The 22,211-nt window shown below is 31.8% G+C and overlaps 5 protein-coding genes across 7 annotated transcripts; 2 read left to right on the forward strand and 3 right to left on the reverse strand.

The window, feature by feature from the left end:
• The first annotated feature begins 1,807 nt into the window (after positions 1 to 1,807).
• LOC135138080 (zinc finger protein 142-like) lies at positions 1,808 to 3,253 on the forward strand. Of its 2 annotated transcripts, none has more exons than XM_064067934.1 (2): positions 1,808 to 1,897; positions 1,958 to 3,253. In XM_064067934.1, the coding sequence occupies exon 2, from the start codon at positions 1,968 to 1,970 to the stop codon at positions 3,189 to 3,191; it is 1,224 nt and encodes a 407-aa protein (XP_063924004.1). In that variant the 5' UTR covers positions 1,808 to 1,897; positions 1,958 to 1,967; the 3' UTR covers positions 3,192 to 3,253. The 2 variants fall into 2 exon arrangements, with proteins under 2 accessions (XP_063924004.1, XP_063924003.1); XM_064067933.1 differs by having other exon boundaries at positions 1,810 to 1,897; positions 1,950 to 3,253.
• Positions 3,254 to 3,702: 449 nt separating this feature from the next.
• On the forward strand, positions 3,703 to 5,289 carry LOC135137866 (zinc finger X-chromosomal protein-like). Its single transcript, XM_064067624.1, has 2 exons — positions 3,703 to 3,936; positions 3,994 to 5,289. Exon 2 carries the CDS (start codon positions 4,004 to 4,006, stop codon positions 5,075 to 5,077), a length of 1,074 nt encoding a protein of 357 aa, XP_063923694.1. The 5' UTR covers positions 3,703 to 3,936; positions 3,994 to 4,003; the 3' UTR covers positions 5,078 to 5,289.
• Positions 5,290 to 5,343: 54 nt separating this feature from the next.
• On the reverse strand, positions 5,344 to 5,815 carry LOC135138461 (zinc finger protein 142-like). Its single transcript, XM_064068434.1, has 2 exons — positions 5,807 to 5,815; positions 5,344 to 5,757 (listed from the first exon to the last, which is right to left on the reverse strand). The coding sequence occupies exons 1-2, from the start codon at positions 5,813 to 5,815 to the stop codon at positions 5,344 to 5,346; spliced, it is 423 nt and encodes a 140-aa protein (XP_063924504.1).
• Positions 5,370 to 6,781, reverse strand: LOC135137867 (zinc finger Y-chromosomal protein-like). 2 transcript variants are annotated; one of them, XM_064067626.1, is made up of 2 exons: positions 6,705 to 6,768; positions 5,370 to 6,643 (listed from the first exon to the last, which is right to left on the reverse strand). In XM_064067626.1, exon 2 carries the CDS (start codon positions 6,631 to 6,633, stop codon positions 5,875 to 5,877), a length of 759 nt encoding a protein of 252 aa, XP_063923696.1. In that variant the 5' UTR covers positions 6,634 to 6,643; positions 6,705 to 6,768; the 3' UTR covers positions 5,370 to 5,874. The 2 variants fall into 2 exon arrangements, with proteins under 2 accessions (XP_063923696.1, XP_063923695.1); XM_064067625.1 differs by having other exon boundaries at positions 5,371 to 6,643; positions 6,699 to 6,781.
• Positions 6,782 to 15,916: 9,135 nt separating this feature from the next.
• Positions 15,917 to 17,457, reverse strand: LOC135138216 (zinc finger protein 711-like). Its single transcript, XM_064068140.1, has 2 exons — positions 17,369 to 17,457; positions 15,917 to 17,306 (listed from the first exon to the last, which is right to left on the reverse strand). The coding sequence occupies exon 2, from the start codon at positions 17,142 to 17,144 to the stop codon at positions 15,966 to 15,968; it is 1,179 nt and encodes a 392-aa protein (XP_063924210.1). The 5' UTR covers positions 17,145 to 17,306; positions 17,369 to 17,457; the 3' UTR covers positions 15,917 to 15,965.
• Positions 17,458 to 22,211: the final 4,754 nt, after the last annotated feature.

Here is a 22,211-nt window from a genome sequence, read left to right on the forward strand (position 1 = left end):
AAAAATCGACACAGACAAACGGAAACGGGAGAGCAGAATGTTCTGTCTAAATAACTTTAATGTGTTTTTTACACTATATAAGATCCTATTTATGCGACCCCTTAAATAAAGCACGTTTAATAAATAATGTAGCAGATTTGTTAAAAAAATAATAAGTTAGGTACTACATATTACCAATATTGCTTTGAAACTGTAACGTTTGAGTACTTCTGATTTTCAATTCTGACCTGGGGTTTGACAACGTAGTAACAAGTTTTAGTTACTGATTATAGTTACTTATAAAACAAATTTTGGACAAAAGCACAGAACAGACTACAAAAGTTTGGTTATGTCCAACTTAGTTTATTTATTTTTCAAGTTTTGCACTTTAATATCTTTCAAAATATAGGTAAGAAAAAAGTTAAAAAACCGAAAGTGTGTTTGCACTGTACTTAATTAATTAATTAATTTTTTAGGACAACTAGAACACCAATTTTAGATTGCTCAAGAAATTATCTCAAATAACCTAAATCATAATGGAACCATCATTATACCATTATATCTGTGCAGATGCCTTTATTAAATGTTATTATTGCAAAAACTGCAATTTCCAAACAGAACTAAACCTGCTTTTAGAACACCACTCTAAACAATGCAACAATAAAACTAAAAATGAAAATCCACCAGAAGTGTACTCCACTCTTAGATCACATAATAAATAGATACCAATACTCAAACTGAAAGCTGTGACTAGACATGAAGCTATCTGTTGTCGTTTTCTACGTCAAGGGGAGTAGTATAATGCTATCCTTGTGTGATCACCACATCTTCATCTTTGTTATATGCATTTCATCTGTGTATGTCTATTTCACTTCCATCCTTGTACCGCACCAGCGCAACAAATCGCTTTTGACAGATGTTTCTTCTAACCTCTCTTTCGAGTTGTTGTACAAAAAACAATTTTAGAATTTAGAACAAAGATCCTATTTTAAGTGATGTAGTCATAAAGGATCACAATTGCTGCCCAATAATTTACTATTCCTCTCGTTATCTACTGTGAATTATTTATAAATTCAAACTGTCAACATCTTTCTTCCGAAGTTAGTTCAGACATACTTCCTAAAATTTAGGCGCGCAAAATTCAAATAGTGATCAGGCAAGGATAGCTTCATTGTAACCTTTCCATGCACGAGAGAGATGTGTGACAGGAGGATGTCGTCACAGGCTGTCCTAAGGAAAGAACACGGCATGGTGGTATCTATTTATTATATGATCTAAGACTCCACTATAAAAAAATATGCTTGCAAAAAGTGTAGTTTTGTGTCACATTTCTCAATGAAATGGCTGCGACATACTTTAGTATGTAAGAAAAAATCCGTTTAAAAAAACACGCTCATCATTCCAACAAACAGAACATTAAATGGTATAGGTGTGAGCAATGTCCATACAAAGGTAAACAAAATGCCTTGGTTTGAATGTAGGGAGTGTCCCTATAAAGCAAGAAATAAGGCACTTTTGAAAAGTCACCGAATTATGCGGCATTTGGATGAGGCGGACATTAAATGGCATGATTGCAAAGAGTGTTCGTATAAAGCTAAATGGAAATATACTTTAAAAAGACACAATAAGGCGCATCACTGGAGGGTAAAATAATAATGCACAAAATAGAATACGAAAATAAAATTTTCCACTAGTTTCGTTGCAATTTTATGTATCAACTACGTAATCTTAAATGTTTTAGAACTTCTGATTATCGTGGTCCCGATTGGGGTATTTTGGGGACTTTTTTTACAAAAGTTACTAAATTTGACATTTATGCAAGAAGTGTCAAGAATTTGAGCGAGAGTAGGGGGTTACTTTACTAGTGGAATTTTGAGGTTATGTTCGTAATAAAATTGTATTAATTCCATCGGTTTAGGTAAGAAAACCCACAAACATTATTTCTTCCACTGTATAAAAAATTAATTAAGTTATTTAGGTGAATTAAAATGTCCTGTGACAACTTGACTGACATGAAAGATGAAGATGACATTAAGTACAAAAGTTGCCCCAAATTGCTACCTTTTAATTGTGAAAGTGGTAACATTGAAATCTACCATTGTCAAGAGTGCGGTTTTCAAACGGAACTGACACTTGTATTCAAACAACACCTTCGACAGTGCCCCAACATCAAACAAGAAGTCCCGAAAAATGTATCAAATGTGGAAGACTTCAGCATCCAAAACTACTACTGCGAAAAGTGCAACTTCCACACATACTTCTCCATAAAGTGGCTTCGACATTTCATTACATGTTTAGTGAAAAAACAAAATCTAAAAACTTCGGACGACTTAGATTGGTTATACTGTGATAACTGTACATACAAAGCTAAACAAAAGACATTGTTGAAAAAACACATGAAGGTGCACCGTTCCGGTGCCAATATTAAATGGTACGAATGCAAAGAATGTCCATACAAAGCTAAATACAGCAACGTTTTAAGAAGACACATCAATTCGTACCATTTAGATGAAAAGGATATTAAATGGTACGAATGCAAAGATTGCCCATACAAAGCTAAAGCCAAACATGTCTTAACCTACCATATAATTTCGCGACATTTAAACGACGCCGATATTAAATGGTATCATTGCCAAGAGTGTTCATTTAAAACCAAACGAAAGTCGTTACTAAAACAACACAATATCGCCCGACATTTAAATAACGGAGAAGTTCTTAAATGGTTCAGATGCAACAAGTGTCCATATGAAGCTAGAATCAAAGGAAATTTAAGAAAACACGTGAATGCACATCACGTAGAGCCGAAAAGTGTTAGATGGTATGATTGTGAAAAGTGTCCATATAGAGCTAAGGATAGTTCTAATTTAAAGAAACATATAAATGCGCTGCATTTGGAGGAACAGGATGTTAAATGGTTTCACTGTGACAAGTGTGTGTATAGAACTAAGGATAATTCTAATTTGAAACAACACATTAAGAAACACCACTTGGATGAGAAGGATATTCAGTGGTTTGAGTGCGAAAAGTGCCCTTATAGAAGTAGGTATAAAGCACTTTTGAAAAGTCACATAAATACGCGTCATCTGGACGAAGCGGATGTTCAATGGTTTGAATGTGATGAATGTTCATATAGAGCGAGACTGAAATATAGTTTAAAAAAGCACACCAGGATGCATCAGTTATTTACTGCTACGAATTCACCCTTGAAGTAAAGTAAAAAAAATAAACGTGTATTTTCACATTTCTGACGTGATGTATATGATATAAAGTTTGTTCAAAGTTTAAAATTTCATGTATTTGTAAACAATTATTATTAAAGTCTTTCATCTAGTGTTTTTTGCGTTATTTTCAACCCATTTAACACAGTTACTAGTGAAATTTGCAATGAAAACTGTTTTCGGTCATGTATTGTGTGTTGCCTACCTCAAACGTCAATAAGCAAAATTATGAGTTTGTTGACTTCGTGTTAATCTTAGTTGGTTTTATTAATTTTAAACCTCAAGTTTTAACCATTTTTCATTAAAACCTTTTTTTTAGCAAATTTAATTCGCTGGTGGATGTAAATTTGCGTCCAGGGACCTGATTAAAACTGATCTGTCAAATTCCACCTTCCAAATTGAGGGACTAGGCAACCCAATATACACTGCTTAAATTTGTATCAAATAGTTACATTTTTAAAGTTTAATGCGCATGCGTGGCAGTTATTGTTGTTATAGTCCGTAAGTTCGTCACGTGTATTTCTTATGGGCCTTTCAGAAACTGTCCCATTGTATGGTATAGTGTGATTACAGCGTGGTGACGAGAAAAACATTTTCAATTAAAATTTCCGATAAACTTGGCACCATTTCCGCTTTATAACACAACAGAAAATCAATTCTGCAGTGAAATTTAATTTTTGAGGTTATGTTGGTAGAGCATCATTTAAACATTAAAACAACCCAAACAACCTCATAAACGGTAAGAAAAAACTGTGTTTCCTTTAGAGCACACCAAAAACACTAATTTTAACCGTAGGCAAACCAAAATGTCGAGTTTGGAATACTGTGAAACCCCGACAGCACACTCCAAGTCTTCCTTAAAAAAAGTCCACCATTGTAAAGTTTGCCCATACTTTACAACATCATTATTGTTAATGATACACCACCTCAGATGCCACCCTTCATCATCAACGCTTTTCAACTGCGAAAATAGCAACATTGAAAGTTACAACTGCCCAACCTGCAATTTTCAAACCAAATTAACACTTATTTTTAAACAGCATGTAGAAGGGCACCACGAAATTAAAAGAGAAGAATCATTGAGTGAAGAATACACAGTTCAGAAATATTTTTGTGACAAGTGTGGTTTTAACACGAATTTTTCAATCAAGTGGCTTCGGCATACCTCAGTATGTGTGGACTATAAAGCGAATTGTGTAAAAGAAGACGAAAAAATTAAACACACCTGGTTCAACTGCAACGACTGTAAATTCAAATCAAAATATAAGAAAAATCTGACACAACACAGATGCTCAAAACACTTAAAAGACGACAAAATCTCGTGGTATAAGTGCTTAAACTGTCCATACAAGTGTAAGCGAAACTGGGATTTAAAAATCCACGTAAACGCACAGCATCTGGATGAAATGGAGAGCACATGGTACAAGTGCACACAATGCCAACACAAAACTAAGTACAAATCTGCTTTAAAACAACACGTAAACATTTGCCACAAAAATAAGCTAGATTTTAAATGGCACGAGTGTGAAAAGTGTCCATACAAATCTAGAAAAAGTTCCCATTTAAAAAGACACACGATTTTGCGCCATTTAGACGACCAGGACGTCGAATGGTGTGAGTGCAAAAAATGCCCATATAGAGGTAAATCCAAAGAGAACTTGAAACGTCACATAAAAACGCGCCACATGGTTAAGAAAAACATCACGTGGTATGAATGCGAAAAGTGTCCATATAAAGCTAAACAAAAGTCGAATTTAATATGCCACGTTAGCGCCCACCATTCGGACGAAAAGGATATTAAATGGTACGAGTGTGACAAGTGCCCGTATAAAGCTAAACAAAAAATACATTTAAAACGCCATGTCAGGAAATACCACTAGGAGATTAAATGTGAACATGTAACAGTCCACCATTTGGATGAACACAATATCAAGTGGTACAAATGCAAAATGTGTTCGTATAAAGCTATTAGAAAGTCGATTTGAACAAACACAAGATAATTGTCCACCACGCAGAAAAAAGTTAAACGACGTCATTGAAAAGGCATCCAGGCAAGTACGACTTTCAGTTAAAGATATTTTTCTAAATGTAGCTCAAGAGAAATAAAGTTGTTTTAAATTAAATGCGTTTTTTAATTACGTATAATTTATTGATTGATTTGATGCACATTGACGTGTCTATTAAAAGACGATTTAGGTTTAGATTTTAACGGACACCTTTCACACTCGTACCAATTAACATCTTCATCCTCCAAATGCCACACAATCATGTGCTTCTTCAAATTAAATTGCTTCTTAGCTTTAAAGTTGCACTTTTCACACTGAAACCACTTAATCTCGTTTTCGTCCAAGTGGTACGCGGTTATGTGACTTTTTAAATTCCCCTTCTGCTTAGCTTTAAACGAGCACTTGGCACATTCGTACCACGTAATCTCGCGCCCGTCTGAGTGTTCCGCGGTCGTGTGATCCTTCAAAGTTGCTTTAAGTTTTGCTTTATACGGGCACTTTTCACATTCGTACCATTTAATATCTTTATCGTCGAAATGGCGCGCGATTATATGCTTTTGCAAATACGATTTGTTTTTACCTTTATAGTCGCACCTGTCACACTTGAACCATTTAATCTCTGTTTCGTCTAAATGTGACACGTTTATGTGCACTTTCAAGCCGGATTTTTTTTATTTATAGGGGCATTTGTCACATTTGTACCATTTAATGTAAATGGTACAAATGTGATAAGCGTCTAAATGATAAGCGTTGAAGTGGCTTTTTAGATGGTGTTTTTGTTTGGTTTTGTAGGGGCACTCTGCACATTCGAACCATTTAATATCGTGCTCGGTGGTATGTCGAGCCACTACGTGGTTTTTTAAGTTTCCTTTGAGTTTGGCTCTGAATGGGCATTTTTCGCATTCAAACCACTTAATGTCTTGGATGTCCATATGCTGGTTGTGTACGTGGGTTTTTAAGTGGCCTTTTTGTTTAGCTTTGTATGGGCATTGGGCACAGTGGTACCACACTACTGAGTTTCCATCAGGGTGTTTCAAAATTTTGTGTTTGTTTAAAGACTGTTTTCTTTTGTATTTGCGACCACATGGACACTTATACAGCGGAAACGACTTTCTCATTTGACGATTTTCCAAACACTCTACAGTGTGTTGTAACCATTTGAGTGAAAAGTATGTTTCAAAGAAGCATTTGTCACAAACGTACTTCTGTGTGGTGTATTCTTTTTGCTCTTTTTTTATAGCGTGGTGTTCTTTGAAAAAAAGGGTCAGTTTTGTCTGGAAATTGCAGTCTTTGCACTTGTAGCTCTCCACGTTGCTATTTTCACAGTTGAAACGTAGCGGAGATGAGCTGTGACTTTTAAAGTGGTTTATCAAGCCATAATTTGAGGTTATGTTCGAGGGAGAGTTTTCTGGATATTCCAGGACCGACATGTTGATTCACCTAAATTAATTTGTTATTAGAATGGCTATAGTGTGAAAGTACTTACTAAGTTTACTTTTACCCTTTTAGCTGCTATTTTGGTGAAAAAATATTTCAAAATCTATTGTTACAACATAACCTCAAAAATTAACCAGAGAAACGGTACACTCGAAGTTAAAGCATAGATTAATTTTTTATAACGACTAAGTGAATATTTTTGGTGCATATTTAGGTGATTTTACCTATTTTGTTTAACTAAGAATTAATTCTTTATTTGTGTTTTATACTTGCAAAACGTCTTAAACTAAGAATATTGTTGAAATCGTAATAACCCAATGGATTTTTTTCGGGAAAACGTTTTGGAAACACTGTGTTCTATTTTGTATGAATTTTTAAATGTTTTTAGTGACAATTTTTGTGGTTGTTTTCAATACACTGTATGATATCAACAGTAAGGAAAAAAAAAATGAAAAATTAAAACAACCTAATAAAATTCGAAAAATCAAAAGATCAAGAAATCGTGGAGTCGACAAGTCCAACAATTGAAAAACCGAAATAGTCCAAAATCGAAAAATCTAAAACTTAAAAATTGAACAATTTATAAATTGAGAAATTGACAATCAAAATATCGAAAAATCCAAATCTCGATACATCATCGGGAAATCAAAAAACTTAAAAATTCGAAAAGTTGAAAAATTGAGCGATTGAAAGATTAAAAGAACGAGAAATCGAAAAGTAATGAAGTCGAAAAATCGACAGGTATTTTAAAATCAAATTAAAATTTTCCGAGTTTCATTTTTCCCCGAAATCTTAAAATAAACTAAAATTTTCCAAATTTCAAACTCCTTGACTAAAATGAAAAACAAACTATCACGATATTTTTATTACTGGATTTTTCAAAATTTCAAATTCTGTAGTTTTCTGTAATTTTAGAGAGAAACTAAAATTTCCTAATTTCCGCCACTAAAATGGAAAAAATGCCTTTTTTAAATCTGGGAATTTTTGAAAACTTCAAATTTTTGCAACCCTGACCACATGCAGTTTCAAAATTTATATCAACAATTTAAAGTTCATTTCTCTCCGGAATTTTAAAATCAAGTTAGAATTCTCCGAATTTTAAGACGAAACTAAAATTTTCCTAATTTTAAACTCAATTTCTGAATTTTTCAAAATTTCAATTTCTCAATTTTTCTGTAATTATAGAAAGAAACGAAAATTTTCTAATTTCCGCTACTAAAATGAAAAAGATCGTTTTTTTAAGTCTCGGAATTTTTGAAAATTTGAATTTCTAGCAACCCTGATCAAGCGCAGTTTCAAAATGTATATTAACAACTTTAAAATTTTTTTTTTCAGGTATTTTAAAACCAAATTAAAATTTTCCGAGTTTCATTTTTCCCCGAAATCTTAAAATAAACTAAAATTTTCCAAATTTCAAACTCCTTGATTAAAATGAAAAACAAATTATCACGATATTATTTATTACTGGATTTTTCAAAATTTCAAATTTTGTAGTTTTCTGTAATTTTAGAAAGAAACTAAAATTTCCTAATTTCCGCTACTAAAATGGAAAAAAATGCCTTTCTTAAATCTGGGAATTTTTGAAAATTTCAAATTCTTGCAACCCTGACCACGTGCAGTTTCAAAATTTATATCAACAATTTAAAGTTCATTTCTCTCCGGAATTTTAGAATCAAGTTAGAATTCTCCGAATTTTAAGAAGAAACTAAAATTTTCCTAATTTTAAACTCAATTTCTGAATTTTTCAAAATTTCAATTTCTCAATTTTTCTGCAATTATAGAAAGACACGAAAATTTTCTAATTTCCGCTACTAAAATGAAAAAGATCGTTTTTTTAAGTCTCGGAATTTTTGAAAATTTGAATTTCTAGCAACCCTGATCAAGCGCAGTTTCAAAATGTATATTAACAACTTAAAATTTTTTTTTCAGGTATTTTAAAACCAAATTAAAATTTTCCGAGTTTCATTTTTCCCCGAAATCTTAAAATAAACTAAAATTTTCCAAATTTCAAACTCCTTGATTAAAATGAAAAACAAATTATCACGATATTATTTATTACTGGATTTTCCAAAATTTCAAATTTTGTAGTTTTCTGTAATTTTAGAAAGAAACTAAAATTTCCTAATTTCCGCTACTAAAATGGAAAAAAATGCCTTTCTTAAATCTGGGAATTTTCGAAAATTTCAAATTCTTGCAACCCTGACCACGTGCAGTTTCAAAATTTATATCAACAATTTAAAGTTCATTTCTCTCCGGAATTTTAGAATCAAGTTAGAATTCTCCGAATTTTAAGAAGAAAGTAAAATTATCCTAATTTTAAACTCAATTTCTGAATTTTTCAAAATTTCAATTTCTCTATTTTTCTGTAATTATAGAAAGAAACGAAAATTTTCTAATTTCCGCTACTAAAATGAAAAAGCTCGTTTTTTTAAGTCTCAGAATTTTTGAAAATTTGAATTTCTAGCAACCCTGATCAAGCGCAGTTTCAAAATATATATTAACAACTTTAAAATTATTTTTTTTTCAGGTATTTTAAAACCAAATTAAAATTTTCCGAGTTTCGTTTTTCCCCGAAATCTTAAAATAAACTAAAATTTTCCAAATTTCAAACTCCTTGACTAAAATGAAAAACAAACTATCACGATATTTTTTATTACTGGATTTTTCAAAATTTCAAATTCTGTAGTTTTCTGTAATTTTAGAAAAAACTAAAATTTCCTAATTTCCGCTACTAAAATGGAAAAAAATGCCTTTTTTAAATCTGGGAATTTTTGAAAATTTCAAATCCTTGCAACCCTGACCACGTGCAGTTTCAAAATTTATATCAACAATTTAAAGTTCATTTCTCTCCGGAATTTTAGAATCAAGTTAGAATTCTCCGAATTTTAAGAAGAAACTAAAATTTTCCTAATTTTAAACTCAATTTCTGAATTTTTCAAAATTTCAATTTCTCTATTTTTCTGTAATTATAGAAAGAAACGAAAATTTTCTAATTTCCGCTACTGAAATGAAAAAGATCGTTTTTTAAGTGTTGGAATTTTTGAAAATTTGAATTTCTAGCAACCCTGATCAAGCGCAGTTTCAAAATGTATATTAACAACTTTAAAATTTTTTTTTTTCAGGTATTTTAAAACCAAATTAAAATTTTCCGAGTTTCATTTTTCCCCGAAATCTTAAAATAGACTAAAATTTTCCAAATTTCAAACTCCTTGACTAAAATGAAAAACAAACTATCACGATATTTTTATTACTGGATTTTTCAAAATTTCAAATTCTGTAGTTTTCTGTAATTTTAGAAAGAAACTAAAATTTCCTAATTTCCGCTACTAAAATGGAAAAAATTGCCTTTTTTAAATCTGGGCATTTTTGAAAACTTCAAATTCTTGCAACCCTGATCACGTGCAGTTTCAAAATTAATATCAACAACTTTATAGTTCATTTTTCTCCGGAATTTTAGAATCAAGTTAGAATTCTCCGAATTTTAAGAAGAAACTAAAATTTTCCTAATTTTAAACTCAATTTCTGAATTTTTCAAAATTTCAATTTCTCTATTTTTCTGTAATTATAGAAAGAAACGAAAATTTTCTAATTTCCGCTACTAAAATGAAAAAGATCGTTTTTTTAAGTCTCGGAATTTTTGAAAATTAGAATTTCTAGCAACCCTGATCAAGCGCAGTTTCAAAATGTATATTAACAACTTTAAATTTTTTTTTTTATATATTTTAAAACCAAATTAAAATTTTCCGAGTTTCATTTTTCCCCGAAATCTTAAAATAAACTAAAATTTTCCAAATTTCAAACTCCTTGACTAAAATGAAAAACAAACTATCACGATATTTTTTATTACTGGATTTTTCAAAATTTCAAATTCTGTAGTTTTCTGTAATTTTAGAAAGAAACTAAAATTTCCTAATTTCCGCTACTAAAATGGAAAAAAATGCCTTTCTTAAATCTGGGAATTTTTGAAAATTTCAAATTCTTGCAACCCTGACCACGTGCAGTTTCAAAATTTATATCAACAATTTAAAGTTCATTTCACTCCGGAATTTTAGAATCAAGTTAGAATTCTCCGAATTTTAAGAAGAAACTAAAATTTTCCTAATTTTAAACTCAATTTCTGAATTTTTCAAAATTTCAATTTCTCTATTTTTCTGTAATTATAGAAAGAAACGAAAATTTTCTAATTTCCGCTACTGAAATGAAAAAGATCGTTTTTTTAAGTGTCGGAATTTTTGAAAATTTGAATTTCTAGCAACCCTGATCAAGCGCAGTTTCAAAATGTATATTAACAACTTTAAAAGTATTTTTTTTAGGTATTTTAAAACCAAATTAAAATTTTCCGAGTTTCATTTTTCCCCGAAATCTTAAAATAAACTAAAATTTTCTAAATTTCAAACTCCTTGATTAAAATGAAAAACAAATTATCACGATATTATTTATTACTGGATTTTTCAAAATTTCAAATTTTGTAGTTTTCTGTAATTTTAGAAAGAAACTAAAATTTCCTAATTTCCGCTACCAAAATGGAAAAAATGCCTTTTTAAATCTGGGAATTTTTGAAAATTTCAAATTCTTGCAACCCTGACCACGTGCAGTTTCAAAATTTATATCAACAATTTAAAGTTCATTTCTCTCCGGAATTTTAGAATCAAGTTAGAATTCTCCGAATTTTAAGAAGAAACTAAAATTTTCCTAATTTTAAACTCAATTTCTGAATTTTTCAAAATTTCAATTTCTCTATTTTTCTGTAATTATAGAAAGAAACGAAAATTTTCTAATTTCCGCTACTAAAATGAAAAAGATCGTTTTTTTAAGTGTTGGAATTTTTTAAAATTTGAATTTCTAGCAACCCTGATCAAGCGCAGTTTCAAAATGTATATTAACAACTTTAAAATTATTTTTTTTTAGGTATTTTAAAACCAAATTAAAATTTTCCGAGTTTCATTTTTCCCCGAAATCTTAAATTAAACTAAAATTTTCCAAATTTCAAACTTCTTGATTAAAATGAAAAACAAATTATCACGATATTATTTATTACTGGATTTTTCAAAATTTCAAATTTTGTAGTTTTCTGTAATTTTAGAAAGAAACTAAAATTTCCTAATTTCCGCTACTAAAATGGAAAAAATTGCCTTTTTTAAATCTGGGAATTTTTGAAAACTTCAAATTTTTGCAACCCTGATCACGTGCAGTTTCAAAATTAATATCAACAACTTTATAGTTCATTTTTCTCCGGAATTTTAGAATCAAGTTAGAATTTTCCGAAATTTATGAAGAAACTAAAATTTTCCTAATTTTAAACTCAATTTCTGAATTTTTCAAAATTTCAATTCCTCTATTTTTCTGTAATTATAGAAAGAAACGAAAATTTTCTAATTTCCGCTACTGAAATGAAAAAGATCATTTTTTTAAGTGTCGGAATTTTTGAAAATTTGAAATTCTGGCAACCCTGATCATGCGCAGTGTATTAACAACTTTAAAATTCATTTTATTTCAGGTATTTTAAAACTAAATTAAAATTTTCCGATTTTCCGTTTTCCCTGAAATCTTAAAAAGAAACCAAAATATTATAAATTTTAATCTATCGGAAATCCAGAGATACACAACTAAAATAAAATCTAAAAACTGAAAAATCGAAAATTTAAAAAACCAAAAAATTGAAAGTCGAAAAAGTCGGGTGGGTGAAGCTTAATACATTTTTGCAAGGACATATGGATTTACAATAAAAAAATAAAATTTTCCATTTTAAACATGTTTTAAATGTCATGTTGTGAAAATAAGTCTACACACATTAAAACAAAAAGGCAAAATTTGAAAAATTGGAAAAGCAGTAAAATCAAAAAACGAAAAAATGGAAAACTGGAAAAACTGAGAAACCGAAATAGGCCAAAATATAAAAAATTGAAAAACTGATAAATCGAAAACCTGAACAACCAAATCTCGATAAATCGGGAATGAAAAATTAACAAATCGAAAAATTGAAAAACAGAACATCTAAAACCAGGAAGTCGAAAAATCGAAAGATTAAGAAATATTGAAAAATTAAAATATCAAAAGATTGAAAAATATAAAATTTAAAAATCGAAAAAGTAAGAAGTCAACACATCGAAAAATCCAGAAGTCAAAAATGGAAAAGTCGAAGAACAGAAATATTGAAAAATCTCAAAACTGAAATATCGAAAAACTGAAAAATGAAAGAAAAACTGAAAAATCCAAAAACTGAGAACCTAAAGAATCGAAAAATTGAGAAATCGAAAAATCAAAAAAGTGAAGTCGAAATATAAATTTTAGATTTTTTTAATCTTTTGATGTTTTAATTTTTCAATATTTCTTAATCTTTCTATTTTTCGATTTCCTGGTTTTAGATGTTTGTTTTTCAATTTTTCGATTTGTTAATTTTTCATTCCCGATTTATCGAAATTTGATTGTTCAGGTTTTCGATTTACCAGTTTTTCAATTTTTTGTTTTGGTATATTTCGGTTTCCCAGTTTTTCCAGTTTTCCATTTTTTCGTTTTTTGATTTTTCCGCTTTTCCAATTTGCAACTTTTAACTTTTTGTTTCTCGATTTCTCTATTTTTCGATTTTTCGACTTCATCACTTTTCGATTTCTCGTTCTTTGGATCTTTCACTCTCTCAATTTTTCAATTTTTCGAATTATCAAGTTTTTTGATTTCTCGATTTACCGAGATTTGGATTTTTCGATATTTTGATTGTCAATTTCTCAATTTATAAATTGTTCAATTTTTAACTTTTCGATTTTTCGATTTTGACCTATTTCGGTTTTTCAATTGTTCGACTTTTCGACTCTACGATTTTTTGATCTTTTGAGTTTTCGATTTTCCAGTTTTTCGATGTTTCGATTTTTCAGTTATCCGATTTTTTAAATTTGGGAGTTTCGATTTCTCGATTTTTCGTTATTCGATTTTTAAATTTTACATTTTTTCGTTTTTCAGTTCTTCGATATTTCGATTTTTCAAGTTTCGATTTTTCGATTATTAGATTTCTCGATTTTTCAAATTTTCCATTATTTTAATTGTTTATCTTTTTTCTCACTGTTAATATCATCAGTGTATCGAAAACAACCACAAAAATTGTCACTAAAAACATTAAAAAAAAATTCGTTCAAAATAAAACACAGTGTTTCCAAAACGATATTTCAGTTTTCGGATTTTTCAGTTTGTCTTTCATTTTTCAGTTTTTCGATATCTCAGTTTTGGGATTTTTCAATGTTTCGATTTTTGACTCCTGGATTTTTTAATTTTTTAAATTTTAGATTTTTCGATTTCTCGATTTTTTTCTTCTTTGTTCAGTTCTTCGATATTTGAATTTTGCAAGTTTTCGAATTTTTCAAGTGTTTCGATTTCTTAATCTTTTGATTTTTCGACTTCTCGGTTTTAGATTTTCTGTTTTTCAATTGTCGTTTTTTCAAATTTTCGATTTTTCAGTTTTTCAAATTTGACATTTAAACTGTTAATTTTTCGGTTTTTCAATTAATCGATGTTTTGATTTTCCCATTTCTTGAGTTTCGAGGGTTTCGATATTGCTGTTCTTCAATCCTTTAATTTTTCGATTTTTCATTTTTTAGTTTTTTTAAGGTTTCGATTTTTCGCTTCACTTTCTGGATTTTTCGATTGCTTAATTTTTCTACTTTTTAGGTTCTCAGTTTTTGGGTATTTTAGTTTTCGGATTTTTCAGATTTTCCATTTCTCACTTTTTCTTTCATTTTTTAGTTTTTCGATATCTCAGTTTTGGGATTTTTCAATGTTTCGGTGCTTCGATTTTTCAATTTTTGACTCCTGGATTTTTCGATGTGTCGATTATTTTACTTTTTCGATTTTTCAATTTTAGATTTTTTAATTTTTTAAATTTTAGATTTTTCGACTTCCCGGTTTTAGATTTTCTATTTTTCAATTGTCCTTTTGTCAAATTTTCGATTTTTTAATTTTTCAAATTTGACTTTCATAAACTTTCAATTTTTCGATTTTTCAGTTAATCGATGTTTTGATTTTCCCATTTCTTGACCTTCGAGTGTTTCGATTTTCCTGTGCTTCCATTCTTTAATTTTTTGATTTTTCAGGTTTTTGATTTTTCAATTTTTCGATTTTTTAAGATTTCTATTTTTCGACTTCACTTTTTTGGTTTTTCGATTTTCAGTTTTTAGATATTTCTGTTTTGGGATTTTTCAATATTTCAATTCTTCGGCTCTTTTATTTTTGACTTCTGGATTTTTCGATGTGTCTACCTTTTTACTTTTTAGATTTTTCAATTTTTGGATTTTTAAATTTTAGATTTTCCAATCCTTTGATATTTTAATTTTTCAATATTTCATAATCTTTCGATTTTTCGACTTCCTGGTTTTAGATGTTCTGTTTTTCAATTTTTCGATTTGTTAATTTTTCATTCCCGATTTATCGAAATTTGATTGTTCAGGTTTTCGATTTATCAGTTTTTCAATTTTTATTTTGGCCTATTTCGGTTTCTCAGTTTTTCCAGTTTTCCATTTTTTCGTTTTTTGATTTTTCCGCTTTTCCAATTATTCAACTTTTAACTTTTTGTTTGTCGATTTCTCTATTTTTCGATTTTTCCACTTCATCACTTTCCGATTTCTCGTTCTTTTGATCTTTCAATCTCTCAATTTTTCGAATTTTTACGTTTTTTGATTTCTCGAGATTTGAATTTTTCAATATTTTGATTGTCAATTTCTCAATTTATAAATTGTTGAATTTTTAACTTTTTCATTTTTTTTCTCACTTTTGATGTCATACAGTGTATCTAAAACAACCACAAAAATTGTCACTAAAAACATTTAAAAATTCATACAAAATAGAACAGTGTTTCCAAAACATTTTCCCGAAAAAATCCATAGGGTTATTAGGTTATTACGATTTCAACAATATTCTTAGTTTAATAAGACGTTTTGCTAGTATAAAATACGAATAAAGAATTAATTCTTAGTTAAACAAAATATGTAAAATCATCTAAATATGTACCAAAATTATTCACTTAGTCGTTATAAAAACCGACCAAACAACTATTTCCCGCAGAAATTATAGTCCAAACCAACCAAATCGCTACTGAAAGCTTATAGTATAATTTGTAGTTAATTTTATTCCTAGTTAGAAATAAACACTGTTGCCAACATAAGTCGAGGAGTCCTCAACCGTCATTTAATTTAAACTATGACGCTTCTCTATTAATCTATGGTTATATCCACTGGTCCCCATCCAAATTTAAGCTTCAAATGTGAATTTTCTAAATTAAATAAAATTCTTAACAAAAAGGGAGCATCTATTTAATAATAAATTACACTTTTGTATACAATTTTCAAATGACTAACTTTTCCACATGGTACTCATTTAAATGTCTAGTCAAAGACGACAACTGCTTAGCCCTATATGCACACATCTTACAATCATACATTTTAACACCCCTCTGTTTCAAATGCTGCGAGTTCACGTGTTTATTTAAAGCCGAATTATATTTAGTTTTATATGGACACTGTTTGCACTCATACCACTTAACATCCTCCTCATACAAATGACACCCATTTATGTGCTTCTTCAAGCTATAATTAAACTTAGTCCTATACGGACAGTTCTTGCATTCAAACCACGTCACGTCCTCTTCAGACAAATGTCGCCCTTTCATGTGTGTTTTTAACGCCCCGTTGGCCTTAGCTTTATACGAACACTTCTGGCAATGATACCATTTAATGTCCTTCTCGTCTGAATGGCGTGCGTTCACGTGACGTTTCAAATTCGAGGTGTGTTTGGCTTTGTATGGACACTTCTTGCACTCGTACCACACCACGTTGTGTTCATCTAAGTGTCGAGCGTTAATGTGGTTTTTCAAATTGGAATTCTGTCTAGTCTTGAATGGGCATTTCTTGCATTTGAACCACTTGGTTTCTTTTTCTTGCAAGTGACACGCTTCTATGTGACGTTGCAAGTTATTTTTTCGTTTACCTCTGTATGAACAGCGTGTGCAGTGGTATTGACGCGAGTCTTCGTCCGGTAGGTGCCTGGCGCTTTGGTGTTGTTTTAGACTAAATTTGTATTTGCTCTTGAAGGTGCATTGGTCACACTTGTACCACTTGGCAACGGTAATTTCGTCTAGGCTGGATTTAGGGGCTTTGGAAACTTTGTTTTGCGAACATTGTGAGGTATGGTGAAGGCTTTTAATGACGGAATGGGTTTCAAAGTTGCACTTGTCACAAATATAGTTTTGGACTGTAAAATTACCATATTTGGTTTCAACGCCATGGTGTTTTTGGAGGTGATGGTTGAAGAGGATTGTGAGGTCTGTTTTGAAATTACAGTCTCTACAGAAGTAGAGTTCAACTGTGGTCCTTTCACAGTTGAAACCGGCTGAACTGTGGCGTCGGACGTGGTTTACCATGAAAAATACTGACGTTGTAAAATAGGGACAAATTTTACACCATTGGACGTTTCTTGGGGGCGTTTTCAGGGGTGCACACTCCTCCGAATATTCCAGAATAGCCATTTTTGCTTTGGCTACACTTATTCATTACCATCCCACTGAAGTAAGGGGGATATCGTGCATTTTCTTATATAATATTCATTCTAACCTCAAAATGTTGAACATAAACCATTTCCGAACGAACTTTTTCTTGTGAGAGATTCACAGTAGTTAAAACTGGACCAACTACAAATGTAAATTCAATTAAAAAAACAGCGTTTCATGAGTGGAATTAAAATTTAAATTACAGAAGTTTGAAAAAAACTTCCTTATTTATGACTGGTGTATTGTGGGCTGCCTACATCCACGGGACGCTTGTACCACAGTACAAATACAGGGTTAGTCACGAGAAAATTACTTCTGAAAATTATTTTTACGCAACCCAAAATACTAATACGGTGTACCACTTGATACTAATTGAATTTAAAATGATTGTTTAATACGTGATTACTTTGATTTAGCAGTGTCAGTAGTCACTAGTATACCATCTAAAATAAGACCGAATTATTATAAGAAAAGACACTAGGGGCTCCAAAGCAGTTTCAAATTCTTTCCAAACAGGAATACCTATAACCTCAAGATTGTTTTAATTTTCCAAAAAAGGGGTCTTAAAATTAACGCAAAAACAGGTCGGGTTAGAATTTACCAAAATCAGTTGTACCTGCGGGGTCGTGCTGCCTGCAGAGCTGTTACCACTTTATTTGATGTGTTTGTGTGACGAATAATTAGAGCACAACTTCTTGTACCCTTATACCTATTTTCAATTGATTTGTACAACTGGTTCTCAAGATATTTAACCGTTTCCATGCATTCTAGAGACCTTGTATAATGGTTATCAGAAAACAAACATTTTTCATATTTGTTCAAAGAAACGAAATTCGCTGAACTGTACAGTTGCGGCCCCCCAAAAGTGCACGATAATTTTCTCTATTGTAAATGTATCTTCAAATCATGGACGCTCGAATAACAAAATTTGACAAATTTGACATTTTGTTTATTCAGAAATGCTGCGCCACTGGTAACAGCCATATTTACATTAATTTAAAAATTCAAAAAATTCCATGACAACGAAAAATCGTGCACTTTTGGGGGGCCGCAACTATACTTCAAGGCCGAGGGAAGTTCTGTCGAAGTAAGTTTTGACCATTTTTTTTTAATGTGAAATCTTCTCAGGGGTCCCAACTGTCCTTTTTTAAAGAAGGCGAAACCATCTCGAGAGTCCCAACTGTCATTTTTAAAATTGTAAAACCTTCTCGGGAACCCCAAATGTATTTTTTTTTTAATGTGAAATCTTCTCGGGGGGCCCAAAACTGTCTTTTTAAAAATACAAAACCTTCTCAGGGGTGTCAAATGTCTTTTTCAAAAATGTAAAACCTTCTCGGGGCCCCCAAATGTCTTTTTAAGAATGTGAAAGCTTCTCGGGGGTCCCAGCTGTCTTTTGTAAAAATGTAAAACCTCGGGGATCCTAACTGTCTTTTTTAAGAATGTGAAACCTTCTCGAGGGCCCCAACTGACTTTTTCAAAAGTGTAAAACCTTCTCGGGGGTCCCAAATGTCTTTTTTAAAATTGTAAAACCGTCTCGGGGCCCCCAAATGTCTTTTTTAAGATTGTGAAAGCTTCTCAGGGGTCCTAACTGTCCTTTTTTAAAGAAGGTGAAACCATCTCGGGGTTCCCAAATGTCATTTTTAAAATTGTAAAACCTTCTCGGGAACCCCAAATGTATTTTTTTTAAATGTGAAATCTTCTCGGGTGTCACAACTGTCTTTTTTAAAAATGTAAAACCTTCACGGGGATCCCAACTGTCTTTTTTATGAATGTGAAACTTTCTCGAGGGTCCCAACTGTCTTTTTTTTTTAAATCTAAAACATTCTCGGGGGCTCCAAATGTCTTTTTTTTAATGTTAAACCTTCTCGGGGGTCTCACTGTCTTTTTCAAAAATAAACTACCTTCTCGGGGCCCCCAAATGTCTTTTTTAAGAAAGTGAAAGCTTCTCGGGGGTCCCAACTATCTTTTTTAAAAATGTAAAATCTTCTCGGGGGTCCCCACTATCTTTTTTAAAAATGTAAAACCTTTTCGTGGGTCCCAACTGTCTTTTTTAAGAATGTGAAATCTTCTCGGGAGTTCCAATTGTCTTTTATAAAAATGTAAAACCTTCTCGGGGGCTCCAAATGTATTTTTTTTTATGTTAAACCTTCTCGGGGCTCCCAAATGTCTTTTTTAAAAATGTAAAACCTTCTCGGGGGCTCCAAATGTATTTTTTTTTATGTTAAACCTTCTCGGGGGTCCCAAATGTCTTTTTTAAAAATGTAAAACCTTCTCGGGGGCTCCAAATGTATTTTTTTTATGTTAAACCTTCTCGAGGGTCCCAACTGTCTTTTTTTAAAGATGTGAAACCTTCTCGAGGGTCCCAACTGACTTTTTTCAAAAATGTAAAACTTTCTCGGGGCCCCCAAATGTCTTTTTTAAGAATGTGAAACCTTCTCGTGGGTCCCAACTGCCTATTTTAAAAATGTAAAACCTTCTCAGGGCCCCCAAATTTCTTTTTTAAGAATGTGAAAGCTTCTCGGGGGTCCCAACTATCTTTTTTAAAAATATAAACCCTTCTCGGGGGTCCCAATTATCTTTTTTAAAAATGTAAAACCTTCTCGTGGGTCCCAACTGTTTTTTTTAAGTATGTGAATTCTTCTCGGGGTCCCAAATGTCTTTTTCAAAAATGTAAAACCTTCTCGGGGGTCCCAACTGACTTTTTTAAAAATGTAAAACCTTCTCGGGGCTCCCAAATGTCTTTTTTAAGATTGTGAAAGCTTCTCAGGGGTCCCAACTGTCCTTTTTTAAAGAAGGCGAAACCATCTCGGGGGTCCCAACTGTCATTTCTAAAATTGTAAAACCTTCTCGGGGGCTCCAAATGTCTTTTTTTTAATGTTAAACCTTCTCGGGGGTCTCACTGTCTTTTTCAAAAATAAACAACCTTCTCGGGGCCCCCAAATGTCTTTTTTAAGAAAGTGAAAGCTTCTCGGAGGTCCCAACTATCTTTTTTAAAAATGTAAAACCTTCTCGGGGGTCCACACTATCTTTTTTAAAAATGTAAAACCTTTTCGTGGGTCGCAACTGTCTTTTTCAAGAATGTGAAATCTTCTCGGGAGTTCCAACTGTCCTTTTTAAAAATGTAAAACTTTCTCGAGGGTCCCCACTATCTTTTATAAAAATGTAAAACCTTCTCGTGGGTCCCAACTGTCTTTTTTAAGAATGTGAAATCTTCTCGGAGGTCCCAAGTGTCTTTTTTAAAAATGTAAAACTTTCTCGGGGGTCCCTCCCACTGTCTTTTTCAAAAATGTAAAACCTTCTCGGGGCTCCCAAATGTCTTTTTTAAAAATGTAAAACTTTTTCGGGGGCTCCAAATGTATTTTTTTTATGTTAAACCTTCTCGAGGGTCCCAACTGTTTTTTTTAAGAATGTGAAATCTTCGCGGGGTCCCAAATGTCTTTTTCAAAATGTAAAACCTTCTCGGGGGTCCCAACTGAATTTTTCAAAAATGTAAAACCTTCTCGGGAGTCCCAAATGTCTTTTTTAAAAATTTAAAACCTTCACGGGGATCCCAACTGTCTTTTTTAAGAATGTGAAACCTTCTCGAGAGTCCCAACTGTCTTTTTTTAAAAATTTGAAACCTTCTCGGGGGTCCCAAATGTCTTTTTTAAAAATCTAGAACTTTCTCGGGGGCTCCAAATGTCTTTTTTTAATGTTAAACCTTCTCGGGGGGTCTCACTGTCTTTTTCTAAAATAAAAAACCTTCTCGGGGCCCCCAAATGTCTGTTTTAAGAATATGAAAGCTTCTCGGGGGTCCCAACTATTTTTTTTTTAATGTAAAACCTTCTCGGGGGTCCCCACTATCTTTTATGAAAATGTAAAACCTTCTCGTGGGTCCCAACTGTCTTTTTTAAGAATGTGAAATCTTCTCGGAGGTCCCAAGTGTCTTTTTTAAAAATGTAAAACTTTCTCGGGGATCCGTCCCACTGTCTTTTTCAAAAATGTAAAACCTTCTCAGGGTTCCCAACTGTCATTTTTTAAAGATGTGAAACCTTGTCGAGGGTCCCAACTGACTTTTTCAAAAATGTAAAACCTTCTCGGGGATCCCAAATGTCTTTTTTTAAAATGTAAAACCTTCTCGGTGCTCCAAAACTCTTTTTTTTATGTTAAACCTTCTCGAGGGTCCCAACTGTCTTTTTTTAAAAATGTGAAACCTTCTCGAGGTTCCCAACTGACTTTTTCAAAAATGTAAAACCCTCTCGGGGGTCCCAAATGTCCTTTTTAAAAATGCAAAACCTCTTTTTTAAGATTGTGAAAGCTTCTCAGGGGTCCCAACTGTCCTTTTTTAAAGAAGGCGAAACCATCTTGGGGGTCCCAACTGTTATTTTTAAAATTGTAAAACCTTCTCGGGAACCCCAGATGTATTTTTTTTAAATGTGAAATCTTCTCGAGGGCCCCAACTGTCTTTTTTAAAAATGTAAAACCTTCTCGGGGCCCCCAAATGTCTTTTTTAAGAATGTGAAAGCTTCTCGGGGTCCCAAATGTCTTTTTCAAAAATGTAAAACCTTCTCGGGGGTCCCAACTGACTTTTTCAAAAATGTAAAACCTTCTCGGGGGTCTCAAATGTCTTTTTTAAGAATGTGAAATCTTCTCGGGGTCCCAAATGTCTTTTTCAAAAATGTAAAACCTTCTCGGGGGTATCAAATGTTTTTTTAAAAATGTAAAACCTTCTCGGGGCTCCCAAATGTCTTTTTTTTATGTTAAACCTTCTCAGGGGTCCCAAAACTGTCTTTTTAAAAAACGCAAAACCTTCTCGGGTGTGCCAACTGTCTTTTTTATTAATTTATTAAATGGTATCAGTGCGAAAAGTGCCCTTATCAAGCTAAACAGAATTCTAAGTTGAAGCAACATGTAAATAATAAACATAATTGAAATTGCTTCGGTTTTGGTGTTAATATTGAATCAATAAAATATTTTTTAATTTTTCTGTAGTGACATTTCTGCGATGTTCTATGGCTGCCAGTATTGAATTTTTGAACAGTGACGTGTATTTTGGGTTGCCTACAT

Source organism: Zophobas morio, unplaced genomic scaffold, assembly GCF_036711695.1.
Source record: "Zophobas morio isolate AGI-343-1 ecotype UQ-CSIRO unplaced genomic scaffold, CSIRO_AGI_Zmor_V1 ptg000030l, whole genome shotgun sequence".
Taxonomy (NCBI): Eukaryota; Metazoa; Arthropoda; class Insecta; order Coleoptera; family Tenebrionidae; genus Zophobas; species Zophobas morio.

Bases quoted from the DNA above. Each gene is read 5' to 3' on its own strand.
- LOC135138080 (XM_064067934.1), top strand. From the start codon at position 1,968: ATGTCCTGTGACAACTTGACTGACATGAAAGATGAAGATGACATTAAG.
- LOC135138216 (XM_064068140.1), bottom strand. From the start codon at position 17,144: ATGGCTATTCTGGAATATTCGGAGGAGTGTGCACCCCTGAAAACGCCC.
- LOC135137867 (XM_064067626.1), bottom strand. From the start codon at position 6,633: ATGTCGGTCCTGGAATATCCAGAAAACTCTCCCTCGAACATAACCTCA.
- LOC135137866 (XM_064067624.1), top strand. From the start codon at position 4,004: ATGTCGAGTTTGGAATACTGTGAAACCCCGACAGCACACTCCAAGTCT.